This window comes from Trachypithecus francoisi, unplaced genomic scaffold (genome assembly GCF_009764315.1).
Source record: "Trachypithecus francoisi isolate TF-2019V2 unplaced genomic scaffold, Tfra_2.0 Lachesis_group4, whole genome shotgun sequence".
NCBI lineage: Eukaryota > Metazoa > Chordata > Mammalia > Primates > Cercopithecidae > Trachypithecus > Trachypithecus francoisi.
In genome coordinates this window covers 93388934-93409670 of record NW_022681469.1, presented here as the reverse complement: position 1 = coordinate 93409670, position 20737 = coordinate 93388934, and the positions used below count along the sequence as shown (strand labels likewise).

Here is a 20737-nt window from a genome sequence, read left to right as displayed (position 1 = left end):
CTAGAAGAAATGGATAATTTCCTGGACACTTACACTCTTCCAAGACTAAACCAGGAAGAAGTTGAATCCCTGAATAGACCAATAGCAGGCTCTGAAATTGAGGCAATCATTAATAGCCTACCAACCAAAAAAAGTCCAGGACGAGATGGATTCACAGCTGAATTCTACCAGAGGTACAAAGAGGAGCTGGTACCATTCCTTCTGAAACTATTCCAATCAACTGAAAAAGAGGGAATCCTCCCTAACTCATTTTATGAGGCCAACATCATCCTGATACCAAAGCCTGGCAGAGAGACAACAAATAAAGAAAATTTTAGACCAATATCCCTGATGAACATTGATGCAAAAATCCTCAATAAAATACTGGCAAACTGGATTCAGCAGCACATCAAAAAGCTTATCCACCATAATCAAGTGGGCTTCATCCCTGGGATGCAAGGCTGGTTCAACATTCGCAAATCAATAAACGTAATCCAGCATATAAACAGAACCAAGGACAAGAACCACATGATTATCTCAATAGATGCAGAAAAGGCTTTTGACAAAATTCAATAGCCCTTCATGCTAAAAGCTCTCAATAAATTCGGTATTGATGGAACGTATCTCAAAATAATAAGAGCTATTTATGACAAACCCACAGCCAATATCATACTGAATGGGCAAAAACTGGAAAATTTCCCTCTGAAAACTGGCACAAGACAGGGATGTCCTCTCTCACCACTCCTATTCAACATAGTGTTGGAAGTTCTGGCTAGGGCAATCAGGCAAGAGAAAGAAATCAAGGGTATCCAGTTAGGAAAAGAAGAAGTCAAATTGTCCCTGTTTGCAGATGACATGATTGTATATTTAGAAAACCCCATTGTCTCAGCCGAAAATCTCCTTAAGCTGATAAGCAACTTCAGCAAAGTCTCAGGATACAAAATTTATGTGCAAAAATCACAAGCATTCTTATACACCAGTAACAGACAAACAGAGAGCCAAATCATAAATGAACTTCCATTCACAATTGCTTCAAAGAGAATAAAATACCTAGGAATCCAACTTACAAGGGATGTAAAGGACCTCTTCAAGGAGAACTACAAACCACTGCTCAGTGAAATAAAAGAGGACACACAAACAAATGGAAGAACATACCATGCTCATGGATAGGAAGAATCAATATTGTGAAAATGGCCATACTGCCCAAGGTTATTTATAGATTCAATGCCATCCCCATCAAGCTACCAATGAGTTTCTTCACAGAATTGGAAAAAACGGCTTTAAAGTTCATATGGAACCAAAAAAGAGCCCGCATTGCCAAGACAATCCTAAGTCAAAAGAACAAAGCTGGAGGCATCATGCTACCTGACTTCAAACTATACTACAAGGCTACAGTAAGCAAAACAGCATGGTACTGGTACCAAAACAGAGATATAGACCAATGGAACACAACAGAGTCCTCAGAAATAATACCACACATCTACAGCCATCTGATCTTTGACAAACCTCAGAGAAACAAGAAATGTGGAAAGGACTCCCTATTTAATAAATGGTGCTGGGAAAATTGGCTAGCCATATGTAGAAAGCTGAAACTGGATCCTTTCCTTACTCCTTATACGAAAATTAATTCAAGATGGATTAGAGACTTAAATGTTACACCTAATACCATAAAAACCCTAGAAGAAAACCTAGCTAGTACCATTCAGGACATAGGCATGGGCAAGGACTTCATGTCTAAAACACCAAAAGCAACGGCAACAAAAGCCAAAATTGACAAATGGGATCTCATTAAACTAAAGAGCTTCTGCACAGCAAAAGAAAGTACCATCAGAGTGAACAGGCAACCTACAGAATGGGAGAAAATTTTTGCAATCTACCCATCTGACAAAGGGCTGATATCCAGAATCTACAAAGAACTCAAACAAATTTACAAGAAAAAAACAACCCCATCAAAAAGTGGGCAAAGGATATGAACAGACATTTCTCAAAAGAAGACATTCATACAGCCAACAGACACATGAAAAAATGCTCGTCATCACTGGCCATCAGAGAAATGCAAATCAAAACCACAATGAGATACCATCTCACACCAGTTAGAATGGCAATCATTGAAAAGTCAGGAAACAACAGGTGCTGGAGAGGATGTGGAGAAACAGGAACACTTTTACACTGTTGGTGGGATTGTAAACTAGTTCAACCATTATGGAAAACAGTATGGCAATTCCTCAAGGATCTAGAACTAGATGTACCATATGACCCAGCCATCCCACTACTGGGTATATACCCAAAGGATTATAAATTATGCTGCTCTAAAGACACATGCACCCGTATGTTTATTGCGGCACTATTCACAATAGCAAAGACTTGGAATCAACCCAAATGTCCATCAGTGACAGACTGGATTAAGAAAATGTGGCACATATACACCATGGAGTATTATGCAGCCATAAAAAAGGATGAGTTTGCATCCTTTGTAGGGACGTGGATGCAGGTGGAAACCATGATTCTTAGCAAACTATCACAAGAAGAGAAAACCAAACACCGCATGTTCTCACTCATAGGTGGGAACTGAACAATGAGATCACTTGGACTTGGGCAGGGGAACATCACACATCGGGGCCTATCATGGGGAGGGGAGGGGGGTAGGGATTGCATTGTACCTGATATAAATGACAAATTGATGGGTGCTGACAAGTTGATGGGTGTAGCACACCAACATGGCACAAGTATACATATGTAACAAACCTGCACGTTATGCACATGTACCCTAGAACTTGAAGTATAATAAAAAAAAAATTAAAAAAAAAAAAAAGCACAAGTAGAGCCGATCACATTGACAGCGAGTCTTTCTTTAGTATAAGCTCCATTGTGGGTTAGCTTCTCCAAACCTCACCTTCATGGAGAAGTTAATTGTTTCATAGACGAGAGAAAGAAAATGTGCAAACTGTTCTCACACAAAAAGACCTTTCACATTAGGAATCAGTGGCTAAAATCACCTTGATTGCCCAAAGTTGTCAGTTATTTTAAGGTAGTATATAACAACCTGAAAGGGTGCAAAAGGGTAAACTGATATTATTTTGTCTAACTTTAACCACTGTACTAGTTCAGTTAAAAAATACAAATTTTTTCTGAAAGGGGAAAAAAATACCAAAGAATGTTAATACTGAATCCCACAGGGACTTCAGGTCAGTTGTCCGTAACTATTGTACTATGTCAGTGAATCCTGCAAATACACCTTTAAGTTTTATTTCTACAGCAACTACGAGAGAGTTTTACCACTGAAGTTAAGCAGCACCTGTATCCACCATCCTCTAGTTAACTGATAACCTTGGGAGGTCAGGCTGAATTTGGGGGAAGAAAATTTTTAAAACTTGATGTTAACCAAACTTACCAAAACCTAATAATTACTGACAGCATTCTAGAAACACCAATTTTATCCCTCTACCATTCCAACTCTTGTATCTTAAACTGGGGGTTTCTGCTTACAGAATGCGGGTTGTAGTGGTTATCAGACCTCCCTGGCTGGTCTATTCAAGCTGATCACACTCCACAATTAACTACAGAAACTCTCACTCAACACTCTTAAATGGAGTGTGGGTGGGTAAAGGAGGGGGGCCTGGAAAATTCAAGTCATTCACAAGATGTCAAGATGAGTTATCTACCCACAAAGGGTGCCTTTTATGGGGAAATTGCATTGTTGCTCCACAAGCTGCAGCTGCCATGTTATCTCGGTCACACTACAGGGAGCACATTCAGGAATGTTAGCACACAAGGCATAGACGGAAAGACTAAGTCTGGTGGTCTGAAACTGAATCTAATATTGAAAAGAGGGTAAGAGAGTGTGGCAAGATCACACTATCTAGCGTTAACAGCCTGTAGCATTAACTATTCCATAGTTAGTGAGCAAGAATTAAGAATGCATGTTGAATTTGCAGAACCATTTCCTTCAGGGAAAGAAGCTGGCTATTCCTCTAGATGACTCAAATGGCCCTTAGCTCCTTTTCAACAAGTCACTTTTGGATGGTTATCTGTACCACAAAGGCTGCTAAACACTTCTTCTAATAATAGACCTTTAGTAACAGTGTGATAGCATTTTATGTAAATTTTAATTGTTCAAAATTTAAGTAGTGTACACAAAAAGACCTCAATTAAATCACATTTTGAGCACAACTTGAAATACAAATTTTCTCAAAATTTCAAAATACATCAAAAATATATCTAACCACTTCAAATCTGTGTGTCAGAACTGTAAGCATGTTTATTCTGTGGCCACAGGGCTAGATCCTATTAGCTGGCAAGAAGAAATACCCACCTCCCTTTGTTAGCATGGTGGCATTTATCAGCACAGCTGTGAGGGAGTTTGGAGAGCTCCATGCTGTGATTTTAATATTCAGTTTCATCATAATTTCAAATGTTTCAAAGGCCTTATATAATCTAGTCATTCATTAAGGAGGGGTACTAGTACTGAGCAATGTACCTGGAATTCACAGATTTAGAACTCATGGCTAAAATGCTATGAATGGGGTAGGTGAGGACACATCCACAGTAAGTCACACTGATAAAGGAGAAGACAGCACTCTGTAAAATACCGAAGTCATGTTGTGAAAATTTTTTTAAAGAGTTTAAAAAGCACATCATTGAAATCTGAAAAATAAACTGGCATCAGGGATACACAGACTGTGAGTCAACATGTAGTTTAGCTAAGGCATGAAGGATTTTTTTGAGGATTTCAAAGGATGGTGAACAGAGTTGGTGACAAGAATTCATTGAGGGATCTTTTCCTCTAGCACAGAGTGGGACTTCAATTAAGGACAAAGAGGTAGTGAGTATGTGCACATTCTGAAGGTAACAGATGTGGGTTAGGACAGTTAGTCTCTCCAGGGTTTGGTAAGACACATCTCAATACCCCACCCTCCTCTACCTCCATGCACACCTTCCATAGAAAGTACCATAGGGAGGAAGAGGGCAAAGGAGGCCATCTGCACAGTGTGAGTTATCAGCCACGCTGGGGAGACCATGGCATCTCCCTCCCCTTTTGTGGGTAAGATAGAAGACTGGGTACCCCAATCTCCACTCTAAGGTCAAGCAAGAGGAACAGGAGAATCACTCATAAAAACTCTGGGTACCAGTAAGAAGTGAATCTTTGATGTGCCCCTTGTTTGGACACCTGCCTAGGTAGAAAAGGAGAAGGAAGATGGAACCAGGTGGCTGGTTACACTGCCAGGAGCAAGAAGTGGAAGGATTAAAGTGGGGGTGGCTCTGGCATATACATCCCTAGGGAGGTTCCCTTTGTCCAGAGGACCTGCACACATGTTCCATCAGAAACCCAGCATGTGGATCCTTGCTGTTAAGGGTGAAGATGGACAGTCACTGCTGGCGAGGGAAGCAGGAGCAGTCATTAAGAAAGGGCAACAACAGACAGATCACACTCCTAAACCCCTCTCCATGATAAATGGGCAGAGACGGGGGAGTAAAGAGCCAAAGTTTCCCTCCCAATCCCTAGTTATTAAATGAAAGCTTAGCCTTGACATGAAGTGAGATGGAAATTTCCAACTAGAATATGATGAGTTGCTTTTGGTTTATTTTTTAAGTTTTTAATAAGAAAGGAGGACCAGGAAATTACAATACCTGCCCGAGATATTATAAAGGGGTCTGCTACGGGTGCAAAGAGATTCAGAAGGGCACATGTGAGATTAGTAATTGCAGAAAGATAAAACTGTTTCATGACTGTTATTCCATGGAATTAATATTATTCAATAAACCAGTCACATTAGTGTTCGCTGTGTTTAAATAATATGATTAAAAGAAAAAGAATGCTTACCTATTTACAGATTTATGCACCTCTCTGCTAACTTACTTATTGAAAATTCATTTTGCATTGTAAGCATGTCAGATTTGAAAAGTATTCAGAAACATGTACTTTAATGAAATATAATACCTGCTACCCCCATATAGGCACCCTGGGCAGAGGGTTCAGCTGCTGGTCATGAAGATGCCCTCAGGGGCTTATTGAAGCATAGTCTAGTTACAACTATTATGTTTCAAAATAGTTTTTTTAAAGGCATCTAACTGTGTGCTAATAAGTATGTAAAAGATGGATATAGTAGATTCATAGTCAATTTAATCACAGAGATTTTATTTGCAAAGCCATCTGGAAATTAGCATGAATATACAAAACAATACTACCTGAGTGGTGACCCTGAACACGTTGCCCAAATTGTCCAACAATTCTGTTACTAATAGCACAACTGCACTTACATTATCAACAATAAGAATAGCCAACCAATTGAATTTAGGTTCAAAGTTAAATGACGAACAAGAGAGAAATCATTAAGATAAATACTGTGCCCAAAGAACAGCAAAATTCAGGGAACTGCAGTGTGAAGAGACACACATTCCAAAGAAAACGGCATAAAAAATATCTAGAGAAAAATTTTTCCAAGAAAAAAAAGTGGAGAAAACTCCACAATTATATAGCACAAGCTTGAGTTTCAAAATAATCTGTAATACACAGTCAACTCTAGGAGCGTCCAGCTATGTCAGCCACAACAACTGTAAGATCTTAGTGAATAGGAACGATTGAGTAGGTCTAAATGAAAGACAACATTCTCTTAAAGTTTATAGGAAGTATTGCTTTGGAATTTGTACAAAGTTTGTCTGTGATCTGAGCTCTTGGATTACACACGATAATATCTGTTTTGATTTGCTTTAAATATTGACGTGGGAATCAGCAAAAAGGTGATGCATTATTTTTGCACAGATAGGGGAAAATTCGAGGGTTAATTCAGGATGATCCTGAAATTATACAAATCTAACTTGGAGAGCACTGAAAATTAGCCCAATGTCATAATTATGAAGGTGACTCTGGAGGGAGGAGTAAGAAGGTACCAGCCATGATCTCATTCCAAGTGACCCTTTCTCCCCTAGGAAAGCTGCTAACCAGGCAATGGATGCCTCAGCTCTTGTCCCAGAATTCTGGGGGATTTGGCGACAGTGTTTCTTTCCATCAACTTCTTTCAGCACTGTAAGCCTTACACATTTAATATCGTTCCTCTTTACTGAGCACTAGACAGTTATTCTTCCTACTCCCTTCTGCACAGCCTCTGACATCCCTCTGATGCTGCATTAAAAATTTTAACTGCAGATTTTCTAGTTCCTGGCCCATGTGACATGACAGGTAGCATCTGACAATGATAGAGACACTATGACTTTCCTCCGCTAACACAGTATAATACGAGACTTTCAAAAAAATATTACCTGTTTAGGCTGAGCTCCTTTTGAGAGAATGTCAAGTAAATCAGCGGAAGAGATGAAATAGAAGCGAGGAAAGGCTATGCGCTTGGTTTCCAAGTATTCAGTGAGAGCTTTTTCACAAAGAGAAAGCCTACATGAATGAAAAATCTTTTTAAGCATATCTTGTCCATTCAGTCATTAAAACCTCAGCAAAACAAAACTCAAGTCCTGTCCATTTATTACAGTAAACTTACTGTTTAACAGGTAGCTTACTTCCTTTTTTTGACACCATCTATCTTGCTTATGACTAATATACAAGTTATGCCAAGTAGAAGAGGACTATGCCAAATACACACACACACACACACACACACACACACCATTAGTTGTGGCTAAATATGAATTAGACTTAGGATTACGTTATTCATTGCTTTTCTGAATGACACTCCTAAGCAGCAGTGGAGAAGACCAGGTTGCCATCCTTCAACCTGAGAGCAAAATGCACTAGTAACATGAAATTGGTTTACAGTCTTCTTTTCCCCCACTGGATGTCTACAAAACACAAGTGACTTCCCTCCTGTCAGGTATTCAGAGGAGTCATAAGATCCAGAATTGGTTCCACTTTATTGCCCTTAGCAGAGCAGAAATTATCCAGAGGCAGAGCCCTGAAGCCCCAAAGAGCATCACTCAACTGAAATAATTAACTTTGCCCTTTTCCTTACCGAAAAAACTTTCAGACTCTAAAACTGCTTTGTTTATGTAATATAAAATTTTATCTAGGTCTTTCCTTACCTTGCAATAAAAAAAGGATCGCAGTTCTACAACCCATCATTTTAGTAGCAGATCTGACCATTTTTAATCAAAAGCCAGAATTAAATGTGAAAATTACTTTACAAATGGCCCTTGGGACAATGATTTCAAAAGTGCTACTGTGCTGCCTCAGGATAATTTCTAATCAAATGAAACTGTACAGAAACTAAAGGACTACATTAACAGAGTGCAGTCCCAGTTCCTGGCACACAGTAGGTGCTCAGTCAATATTTACAGGATAGTTTGATGAAAGAATTGATCAATAAACCATGTCAATTCTCTTGATAAGAAGATATACTAACATAATACTCCTTTCAGAAAACAAATATTTTTGGATTTATTTACATTAACTTACTATATATATGTTCCATGTAATATGTACGAGACAACTAGCCAATTATAAGCAAAATTACAAAATAATTTACAAGAGGTTGCACCTCCGTAACACAGTATTAAACACTATTAGGTATGTGAAAGAGACTTCATAAAATTACAGTAAATTCATCATCTTCGATAGCTTTATTCTTACCTGGACTGTAAATCTTTAAGTTTTTCATAGAGATTAGGTCTGCATGTTGCTTCTAACACATTTTCTACTTTGGCTGTCTTGAACATTAACTCCTGTATGAAAGTGCAATACGGAGCCGTGGATATTAGAACAATCTTTTCTAAACTTTTAAACGTTTCGAGAATTAAAAAATGAGGAACAAAGAATGAAGAGGCAAGGTTAAAGATACTTCTAAGAATGTCTGACACCACATCTGTTTACTTTTGCTTTTCAACTCTTAGATGAAGATCAAAAGCATGTACAAGCACACTGTTTTTATCAAAACAAACGTGAGAAGCTCTCTCACCACTTTAGGCCCACAGAGAATTTTTCTCTTCCAAATCAAACGAAAAAGAATAAAGAAAGGCAAAAGGAGAAAGGGAATGGAGAATGGGAAGAGGAAAGAGAAGAGAAAGGGAGACAGGTGGGGGGGGAGGAGAGGGAGAGAAAAAGGGAGAAAGGGAGAGAAAAAAAGGGAGAAAGGGAGAGAGAGAGAATGAGAGAGCGCCTAGAATCTTCAAAAGCACACCTACATATAAAAATGAGAGAGACCTAAACAATCTATTTTTTCTTCCTCAAAAGTGAAATGAATTAAAATTTATGTGTGACTTCTACTTTAGGTAGAAAGAAAAAACATTTAATCTCAATTTTTATGAGAAATAGTCATTATCCTTTGCTAGAAATCTCTCCAATTATCATTATGTGCACCATGCCACGTGCTTTCTATGGCTTTTACAGAAAAGAAAAACCGAAACTAGTCGTATTATTTTCTACCTGTTGTCTTTTCTCAGTCTTTTACCTCTGAGGATGAATCTGTTTACCTTTATTACCACAAGGGTCGGCAATCTATGGTACCTGGGACAAATATGGCCTGATGTTTGTTTTGCTTGACCTAGAAGCTAAAAATCGTTTTTACATTTATTTTGGAGACAGGGTCTCATTCTGTCACCTGAGCTGGAGTGCAGTGCTGCAGTCATAGCTCACTGTAACCTCAAAGTACCTTGGCTCAAGTGATCCTCCCACCTCAGCCTCCCGAGTAGCTAGACAAGTGTGGGCCACCTTGCCCAGCTAATTATTACAAAGTTTTTAGTACAGAAGGGGTCTCACTATATTGTCTAGGCTTGTCTCGAACTCCTAGCCTCAAGTCATCCTCCCACCTTGGACTCCCAAAAGGCTGGGATTATAGGTGTGAGCCACCAAGCCTAGCCTACATTTTTAAATCACTGAAAAAAATAACCAGCCAGGTACGGTGGCTCACGCCTGTAACCCCAGCACTTTGGGAGGCCGAGGTGGGCGGATCACAAGGTCAGGAGTTTGAGACCAGCCTGGCCAATATGGTGAAACCCCACCTCTACTAAAAACACAAAAATTAGCCAGAAGTGGCGGCGGACGCCTGTAGTCCCAGCTACTCAGGAGGCTGAGGCAGGAGAATCACTTGAACCAGGGAGGCAGAGGTTGTAGTGAGCTGAGATTGGGACACTGCACTCCAGCCTGGGAGACGGAGCAAGACTCTGCCTCAAAATAAACAAATAAATAAATAAAAATAAATAAAAATAAAAAACAGTATATTTTGTGACACATGAAAACTATGTGAAATTCAAATTTCAGTGTCTACAAGTAAATCTTTATTGGCATATAACCATATCCATTTGTTTATATATTACCCATGTCTTCTTTCATGTTATAATAGCAGTATTCAGAAGGTGTTACAGAGGCTGCATGATCCACACAGCCTGAAATATTTATTACCTGACCCTTTGCAGGAAAAGTATCCTGACTCCTGCTTACTCATGCAAAAATATATCAATTTTTATAAATATGATGCTCCAAATCATATTTCTTTACAAAACTTTGCTAGAATAGCATACAACCTGTCTTTGACAAACCTTAAATTCAGCATCCACCCCATCAAATCTTCTAGCATCTTTCACAAGCTGGATTCGAATATCTTCTGAACAGACAAAAATGCTTTCCAGGTGAGACCAAGTTCGCTGGACTTCCATCCAAGTGAAGATGACCGAGTCTGCTATGTTTAATTTATTTTGCCAGCTTAACATTTGCTCAATGAAATATTCTACATACTTGCTTTGAAGAAGAGTCTGCAACTGAACCTAAAATAAAGGTGAAGAATTTTAAATAGTAGCTAAATTTAGTAGAATGTGAGTGCTATGAGGGAGGCACAATATCTATTCTGTTTATTGCTGGATTCTTAGACGTAACATGTAATATCTGGAACTGGCATTTAATAAGTTTTTGCTAAATGAGTGAATGAGTGAATTAATGGTAGTAAATATTCATATTAACATTTTTCCGAAAAGAAAAAAGATAAATATAAGCAGCTGTATCTCATATGTCTTCCTCAAAAAGGCCCAGGATCTACTGCCAGCAGAAAACAAAATTGTGTATCGGGGTTCAGCATTGGGAATTAAACTGTATTCTTTCATTGCTCTTCCCCTCATCCTTGCCTATTAGTCATGCCAAGATTGTGTAGGTATGTGTTTATTAATCTTAAAAAAATAGGCTGGGCATGGTGGCTCACTCCTATAATCCCAGCACTTTGGGAGGCCGAGGTGGGCGGATCATGAGGTCAAGAGATCGAGACCATCCTGGCTGACATGGTGAAACCCCATCTCTACTAAAAATACAAAAATTAGCTGGGTGTGGTGGCACACACCTGTAGTCTCAGCTACTCAGGAGGCTGAAGCAGGAGAAATGCTTGAACCCGGGAGGCAGAGGTTGCAGTGAGCCGAGATCAGGCCACTGCACTCCAGTCTGGGCGACTGAGTGAGACTCCACGTATCCAAAAAAAAAAAAAAAAAAAAAAAAAAAAAATAGGCTGGGCACAGTGGCTCACGCCTGTAATCCCAGCACTTTGGGAGGCTGCGGTGGGCGGATCACAAGGTCAGGAGATTGAGACCATCCTGGCTAACATGGTGAAACCCCGTCTCTACTAAAAAATACAAAAAACTAGCCGGGCGAGGTGGCGGGCGCCTGTAGTCCCAGCTACTCGGGAGGCTGAGGCAGGAGAACGATGTGAACCCAGGAGGCGGAGCTTGCAGTGAGCCGAGATTAGGCCACCACACTCCAGCCTGGGCAACAAAGCGAGACTCCGTCCTAAATAAACAAATAAATAAATAAAATAAAATAAAACTGGCCCCCACCAGCCTGCTAGGCCCTTGAGCTTCCACTTTCCTGCCTTTTCAGTTACTGCTAAGCTCCACAGCACTCCTATCACCAGTGCTTGTTTTTGTTTTTTGTTTTTTTTTCAATTATTGGTTGCAGTTTTATTTTGAAAAGAATGCTATAATTAATGTGGTTTTTGTTTCTCCTGTTTATATTAAAAGAAAAGCTAACAAATTATATTTTAATTAAAATATGTCTAGTATGTCTGAAACGCTTCTATCACAGAGCATTACATATCTGCCTAACTTAAATGTTTTCAGTCTGTCCTCATATGTCTTTTTTTCCCTTCCAACACTTATTTTGGGTTTGGGGGGCACATACGCAGGCTTGTTACACAGGTAAACTGCATGTTGTGGGGGTTTGGTGTACAGATGGTTTCATCAGCAAGGTAATGAGCATAGTACCTGCCAGGTAGGTTTTTGATCCTCACCCTCCTCCTGCCCTCCACCCTCAAGTAGGCCCCAGTGTGTATCATTCCCTCCTTTGTGTCCACGAGTACCCAACATTTAGCACAGGAGCGCTTGTTTTAATGCCATGCAGTCTAGCTAGTACTTCTCACCATTCTATGACAATGAAATCTCAGACAGTCACTGAGTAGAATGACCTCTACTCCTCATTTTTCTCTGCTCTAGGTATTTAACATTCTTGATTCTTCTTTGAGGGAAAACCCTTATCCCTTGACTTTTCTATGATATTACAGTATCCTGTTTCAACTATTTCTCTTACCACTCTCTTGCTGCCTCATTTTTGTCTTCTCCTCTTGTTCACCAAATTCAGCCTTTTCCAATGCTCTATCCTCAGCTGGCTTATCTCCTTTACTCTCTAGCTAGTTCATCAAGTCTCAAATACTGACAGTGAACTCCCAGACACCAGTTCTTGGCTGAACCTCTGTGTTGAGCTGTGCTCTGGTTTCACCTTTGCATAAACGGCTCTCACACTGAATAAACCAATAATAACAGTGTCATCTCTCCAAACCAGTTTCTTTTCCTAAATATCTCACATCTAGTAATAATACTACTGTTATTTCCTCTGAATAGTTTGTCTCTTCCACAATTCTTCTCATGTCTGAAGAGACGCTAACACCTACGATTTTAGAATTCAAGACCATACAGTACATGCTCAGACTATCTGTCCAGGCCTACCTTTCACTATCCTCATAAAGAAAATCTGTATTTCAAGGAAACTAGAGTCTTAACATTACCTTTGAATGCTAGAGACATCCTGTCATTCCAAGGTGCTACTAATATTGTCCTCATTGCCTAAACACCCTTTTCCTGACTGTCATTTTTTAAAGAATAATAGACTGAATAACAGAGTATCTGTCAAGTCTCAGCATAGGCACCATCATCTTCTAAGGCCCTCCCTGGGTCTTTCACCCACCTTAATCACAAAGCCTCCCTGTCTCTTCTGAGACTCCTTGGAGTCCTTTTGCCTGTCTCCCTACTCAAGTGCATCTTCCTAGAGAACAAGTGCTCGTAACTTTAGATCACAAATGGTATCATACCTGGAGCCGGTAACAGTTAGATGCTCAATGAATAAATAAATACATGTTGAGTATTAGAACTAGAAAAAAGTAAAAAATCACAATTTAAAATAAAATCTGATTTAAACTGCATATGTAACCAACATCAGAGAACCTAAATATATAAATCAAACATGAACAGATCTGCAGTATGAGATAGACTGCAATACACTAATAGTAGGGGACTACAATATTCCACTTTCAACAATGAATAGATCATCTGGACAGACAAGAGAGAAACAGTGGACTTGAACACCTTAGGCCAAACAGACCTGATGGACATAGACAGACTATTTCATCCAATAGCAGAATGCAGATTTTTCTCAAGTGCAAATGAAACATTCTCCAAAACAGATCATGTGTTAGGCCAGTGATATGGTTTGGCTGTGTCCTCACCCAAATGTCATCTTGAATTCTCATGTATTGTAGGAGGGACTCAGTGGAAGGTAATTGAATCATGGGGGCAGGTCTTTCCCATGCAGTTCTCATGACTGTGAACAAGTCTTGCAAGATCTGATAGTTTTAAAAGGGGGAGTTTGCAGGCACATGCTCCCTTCTCTTGTCTGCCGCTATGGAAGACGTGCCTTTCACCTTCTGCCATGATTTTGAGGCCTCCCCAGCCACATGGAACTGTAAGTCCAATAAACCTCTTTCTTTTGTAAATTGCCCAATCTTAGATATATCTTTATCAGCAACATGAAAACAAACTAATACAATAAACTGGTTCCAGTAGGGTGGGGTGCTGCTGAAAATATACCTGAAAATGTGGAAGGAACTTTGGAACTGGGTAACAGGCAGAGGTTGTAACAGTTTGGAGGGCTCAAAAGAAGACGGGAAAATGCCCAGGCAGAAGTTTGCTGTAGCGGCAGTATCCTCATGGAGAACCTCTGCTATGGCAGTGCAGAAAGAAAATGTGGGGTCAGGGCCCCACACACAAAGGGAAAGTTTGGAACTTCCTAGAGACTTGAATGGCTTTGACCCAAATGCTGACAATGACATGGACAATGAAATCCAGGCTGAGGTGGTCTCAGATGGAGATGAAAAACTTGTTGGGAACTGGAGCAAAGGTGACTCTTTTTATGTTTGAGCAAAGAGACTGGTGGCATTTTTCCCCTGCCCTAAAGATTTGTGGCACTTTGAACTTGAGAGAGATAATTTAGGGTATTTGCAGAAAAAATTTCTAAGCAACAAAGCATTCAAGAGGTGACTTGTGTGCTGTTAAAGGCATTCAGTTTTATAAGGGAAGCAGAGTACAGAAGTTCAGAAAATTTGCAGCCTGACAATGTGATAAAAAAGAAAAACCCATTTTCTGAGGAGAAATTCAAGCTGACTGAAGAAATTTGCAAAAGTAACCAGGAGCTGAATGTTAATCCCCAAGGCAATGGAGAAAATGTGTCCAGGGCATCAGAGACCTTTATGGCAGGCCCTCCCATCACAGGCCTGGAGGCCTAGGAGGAAAAAGGGGTTTCCTGGGGCCCAGGGTTCCCGTGGTGTGTGCAGCCTAGAGACTTGGTGCCCTGCGTCCCAGCCACTCCAGCCATGGCTGAAAGGGGCTAACATAGAGCTCAGTATGTGGCTTCAGAGAATGCAAACCTCAAGCATTGGCAGCTTCCAAGTGGTGTTGATCCTGCCAGTGCACAGAAGTCAAGAATTGAAGTTTGGGAACCTTTGCATAGATTTCACAAGATGTATGGAAATGCCTGGATGCCCAGGCAGAAGTTTGCTGTCAGGGCAGAATCCTCAAGGAGAACCTCTGCTATGGCAGAGCAGAAAGAAAATGTGGGGTCAGGGCCCCCACACAAAGTCCCTACTGGGGCACCACCTAGTGAAGCCATGAGAAGAGGGCCACTGTCTTCCAGATCCCAGAATGGTAGATCCACTGACAGCTTGCACTATACCCCTGCAAAAACCACAGACCCTCAACACCAGCCTATGAAAGCAGGTGGGAGGGAGCCTGTACCCTGCAAAGCCACAAGGCTGGAGCTGCCCAAGACTGTGGCAACCCACCTCTTGCATCAGCATGACCTGGATGTGAGACATGGAGTCAAAGGAGATCATTCTGGAGCTTTAAGATTTGACTGCCCTGCTGGATTTCAGACTTGCATGAGGCCTGTAGCCCCTCTGTTTTGGCCCATTTCTCCCATTTGGAATGGCTGTATTTACCCAATAGCTGTATCCCCATTTTATCTAGGAAGTAACTTGCTTTTGATTTTACAGGCTTATAGGTGGAAGGGACTTGCCTTGTCTTGGATGAGACTTTGAACTGTGGACTCTTGAGTTAATGCTGAAATGAGTTAAGACTTTGGGGGACTGTTGGGAAGGCAAGATTGGTTTTGAGATGTGAGGACATGATTTGGGAGGGGCCAGGGCAGAATGATATGGTTTGGCTGTCTCCCTACCCAAATCTCATCTTGAATTCCCATATGTTGTGGGAGGAACCCAGTGGGTGGTAAATGAATCATGGGGGCAGGCCCTTCCCATGCTGTTCTCCTGACTGTGAAGAAGTCTCAAGAGACCTGATGGTTTTAGAAAGGGAAGTTTGCCTGCACAGCTTTCTTCTCTTGTCTGCTGCCATGTGAGACATGCCTTTCACTCTCCACCACGATTGGGAAGCCTCCCTAGCCACATGGAACTGTAAGTCCAATAAACCTCTTTCTCTTGTAAATTGCCCAGTCCTGGGTATGTCTTTATCAACAGCATGAAAATGGACTAATACAGCCACAAAACAAGTCTTAACAAATTTAAGAGAAAAAAGAATGAAAAGCAGTAAAGATTATCTACAAGATAAATAATATTAAAAACTTTTGAAAACCTGAGAAAGATATAAATATCCAGGTACAAGAAGGTCAGAGAACACCAAATAGAATGGACCCAAATAATACTACTCCAAGTCATATAATAATCAAACTCTCAAAGGTCAAGGACAGACAGAGAATCCTAAAGCAACAAAAGAAAAGAAGCAAATAAGATATAAAGGAGCTCCAATTTGACAAGAGACATCTCAACAGAAAGAATACAGGCCAGTAGAGTGGAATGACATTTTCAAAGTGCTAAATGTAACAACAAAAAAAAAAACCCTGCTAACCAAGAATACTGTGTCCAGAAAACTTATCCTTCAAATATGAGGGAGAGATTACAGTCTTTTCCCCAACAAACAAAAGCTGAGCTAATTCACTACCACCCGACCAGTTTTATACAAAATGCTAAAGGAAATTCTTCAATTTGAAATAGAAAAACACTGACATTGCCGGGCGCGGTGGCTCAAGCCTGTAATCCCAGCACTTTGGGAGGCCGAGACGGGCGGATCACGAGGTCAGGAGATCCAGACCATCCTGGCTAATACGGTGAAACCCCGTCTCTACTAAAAAATACAAAAAACTAGCCGGGCGACGAGGCCGGCGCCTGTAGTCCCAGCTACTCGGGAGGCTGAGGCAGGAGAATGGCGTGAACCCGGGAGGCGGAGCTTGCAGTGAGCTGAGATCCGGCCACTGCACTCCAGCCTGGGCGGCAGAGCAAGACTCCGTCTCAAAAAAAAAAAAAAAAAAAAAAAACACTGACATTAAACAATTTATTTAAAGTCATAAAACCCACTGGTAGACCACTGGTAGAATTAAATACATGAATGAACACAGGATATTCTAGTACTATAACTATGGTGTATAATCCACTCATACCTCTAGCATGAAGCCCAAAAGACAAATCTATCAAAAACAATAGCTACAGCAAACTGTTAAGAGGTAGATGATATAAAAATATGCAAATTGAGACAACTAAAGCTCAAAATGTGGGGTGGGGGAAGGAATGGAGTTTCTTCTTTTTTCCTTAGTTTTTTTTTTCTTTGTGATCTAACAGAAGTTGTCATCTCTTTAAAATAACTTGTTATATTTTTTCTAAGCCTCGTGGTAACCACAATGCAAAAACCTATAATAGATTCACTAAAAATAAAAAGCAATGAATTAAAACATACTACCAGAGAAAATCACTTAACCATAAAGGAAAACAGTAAGAACGTAAAAAAGAGGAATTACAAAGCAATGAGAAGATCAGTAACAAAATGGCAGTAATAAGTCCTTAATAACACTGACCATAAATGGACTCAATTCTCCAATTAAATGCATAAAGTGGCTGAACAGCTAAAGAAATATAACAGAACTTTACAGTGCCTACAAGAAGCCCACTTCACCTATAAAGACACACATAGACTGAAAGTGAAAGAGTGGAAAATGATATACCATGCACCTAGAAATCAAAAAAGAGTAGGAGTAGCTATACTTAGATCAGGTAAAATACATTACAATCAAGACTGTAAAAAGAGACAAAGAAGGTGACTACATAATGATAAAGGAATCAATTAGGCAAGAGAATATAATAATTACAAATATTAAATATCTGTGCACCCAACACCTAAACTCCCAAGTATATAAAACAAACTTTAATAGACCTAAAGGGATAAAGGGAAAGATAGACTGCAACACAATAATAGTACAGGACTTCAACACCCCATTCTCAGTAATGGACAGATCTTCCAGATTTCAAAAACCAACAAAGAAACATCAAACTACACACTAGACCTAGTAGGCCTGTCTGACACAGAGCATTCCGCCCAACTGCTGCAGAATACACATTCTTTTTGTCAGCACATGGATCCTCCAGAATAGGTTATGTCTTAGGGCACAAAACAAGTTCCAAAAAATTCTAAAAAGTACAAATCATATTGAGTACCTTTTCTGATTACAATGAAATAAAACTAGAAATCGTAACAAGAGGAACCTTAGAAATATCACAAACACATGGAAATTAAACAACATGCTCCTAACCAACCAATAAATCAATGAAGAAATTAAGAAGGAAATGTAAAAATTTTCACTCTTCATATTCAATATAATACTAAAAGTCCTGGTCAGAGCAAATAGGCAAGAGAAAGAAATAAAAGGCATTCAAATTGGAAGGTAGAAGTCAAATTAGCTTTATTCTCAGATTACACGATCGTGTACCTAGAAAAACCTGAAGATTCCACCAAAAAAAAACTGTTAGAACTGATAAACAAGTTTAGGAAAGTTGCAGGATATAAAGCAGACATACAAAAAACAGTTGCATTTATATGTACCAACAGAAAACATTTGAAAAAAGAAATCAAGAAGACAATCACATTTACAGTAGCTACAAATAATATCAAATACATAAGAATCAAATTAACCAAAGAAGTGAAAGATGAAAAGTGAAAGTTTGTACATGAGAAATATTATGAAACACTAATGAAAGAAACTGAAGGCACATGCAAAAAACAGAAAGATATTCCATGCTCATGGATTGGAAGAGTATTGTTAAAATGACAATACTACCAAAGCAATGTCTAAATTCAATGCAATCTCTATCAAAGTACCAATGACTTTTTTTCCACAGAAATAGAAAGTTTCAAAATTTATATGGAATCATAGAAGACCCTGAATAGTCACAGCAATCCTGAGCAAAAAGAACCAAACTAGAGGCATCAAACTACCTGTCTTTGAAATTTACTACAAAGCTGTAGTAGCCAAATCAGAATAGTACTGGCATAATAACAGACACAGAGACCAGTGGAACAGAATAGAGACCCAAGATGTAAACCCATACATTTACAACCAATTAATCTTCAACAAAAGTGCCAAGAATATACAATTGGCGAAAGGACGGTATTTTCGATAAATGGTGCTGGGAAAACTGGATAACCATATGCAGAAGAATGAAACTAGATTCCTATCTCTCAATGTAAACAAAAATCAAAACAAAATGGATTAAGAGTTGAATCTAAGACCTGAAACTATAAAACTACTAGAAGAAAACACTGGAGAAATGCTCCAGGACACTGGTGTGGGCAAAGGTTTTTTTGTGTGTGTATAAGACTTCAAAAGGCCAGGCAACAAAAGCAAAACTGGACAAATATGATCATGCCAAAACAAAATGCTTCTGCACAGCAATAGAAACAATTAATGAAGTGAAGAAGCAACCTACAGAATGGGAGAAAATATTTGCAAACTACTCATCTGATAAGGGATTAATAACTAGAATACATAGGAAATTCAAACAACCCAGTGGCAAAACAAAACAAAACAAAACAAAAACCCAATCTGATTTAAAAATGGGCAAAAAATTTGAATAGACATTTCTCAAAAGAAGACATACAGGCTGGGCTCGGTGACTCACACCTGTAATCTCAGCACTTTGGGAGGCTAAGGCAGGCAGATCACGAGGTCAGGAGATCAAGACCATCCTGGCTAACACAGTGAAACCCCGTCTCTACTAAAAATACAAAAAATTAGCCAGGCATGGTGGCCGGTGCCTGTAGTCCCAGCTACGCAGGAGGCTGAGGCAGGAGAATGGTGTGAACCCGGAAGGCAGAGCTTGCAGTAAGCCGAGATCACACCACTGCACTCCAGCCTGGGCAACAGAGCGAGACTCCGTCTCAAAAAAAAAGACATACAAATGGCCAACAGTTATATGAAAAAAAATGCTCAACATCACTAATCATCAGAGAAATGCAAATCATAATACAATGAGATATGATCTCACCCCGGTTAAATGGCTTTTACCAAAAAGATAAGCAACAATGGATGCTGCTGGCAAGGATGTGGAGAAAGGGAAACGCTTTCACACTGTTGGTAGAAATGTAAATTAGTACAGCTACGATGGAGAACAGTATGGAGAGTTTTCAAATAACTAAAAATATAATCCAGCAATTCCACTACTAGGTATATACCCAAAAGAAAGAAAATCAATATGTTGAAAAAACATCTGCATTTCTATGTTTTTTGCAGTACTAATTTATAATGGCCAAAGTATAGAATTAACCTCAGTGCCCACTAGCAGATTCAAGAATGGTATATACAATAGAATACTATTCAGCCATAAAAATAATAATGAAGTCATGTCATTTGCAGCAATGTGGATGGAAATTATGTTAAGTGAAATAAGGCAAGTATAGAAAGACAAATATCACATATTCCCACTCATATGTGGGAATGTTTTTTAAAAAGTGGATCTCATAAGACCCACTGTTAGATAGGTCAGTAGGGTGGCTACAGTTTACAATAATCTATTGTGTATTTCAAAAGAGCTAGAAGAGAAAAATTCCAATAGTTTTAGCACAAAGAAAAGACAAATATTAAAATGATGGCCATCCCAATTACACTGATTTGATCTTTGTGTTTTATATGAATATATTAAATTATCACATGTACCTCCAAATTATGTACATCTCTTATGCATCAATATGAAAAAACATAAATGTTTTCTAAGTCTGCCAGATAATCTTAGATAAAAACTTAAGAAGATCAAAAATAACATAAAGTATTTTTCCAATCACAGTGGCATAAAAGTAGAAATTAATAACAGAAGGAATTTTGGAAACTCACAAATACATGAAAATTAATAACATGCTCCTGAACAACCAATGAGTCAAAGAAGAAATCAAGAGAGAAATTTTT

General features: G+C 39.3%; 1 protein-coding gene across 1 annotated transcript in view; it reads right to left on the bottom strand.

Moving 5' to 3' along the window:
- The window catches only part of DNAH11 (dynein axonemal heavy chain 11), a 407209-nt gene that overhangs the window by 296391 nt on the left and 90081 nt on the right, over positions 1 to 20737 (bottom strand). Inside the window, exons 26-28 of the mRNA XM_033192171.1 lie at positions 10456 to 10680; positions 8552 to 8643; positions 7237 to 7363 (exon numbers count right to left, since the gene is read on the bottom strand). Of these exons, the coding sequence (XP_033048062.1) occupies positions 7237 to 7363; positions 8552 to 8643; positions 10456 to 10680 (444 nt within the window). The remainder of the gene's footprint in view (positions 1 to 7236; positions 7364 to 8551; positions 8644 to 10455; positions 10681 to 20737) is intronic.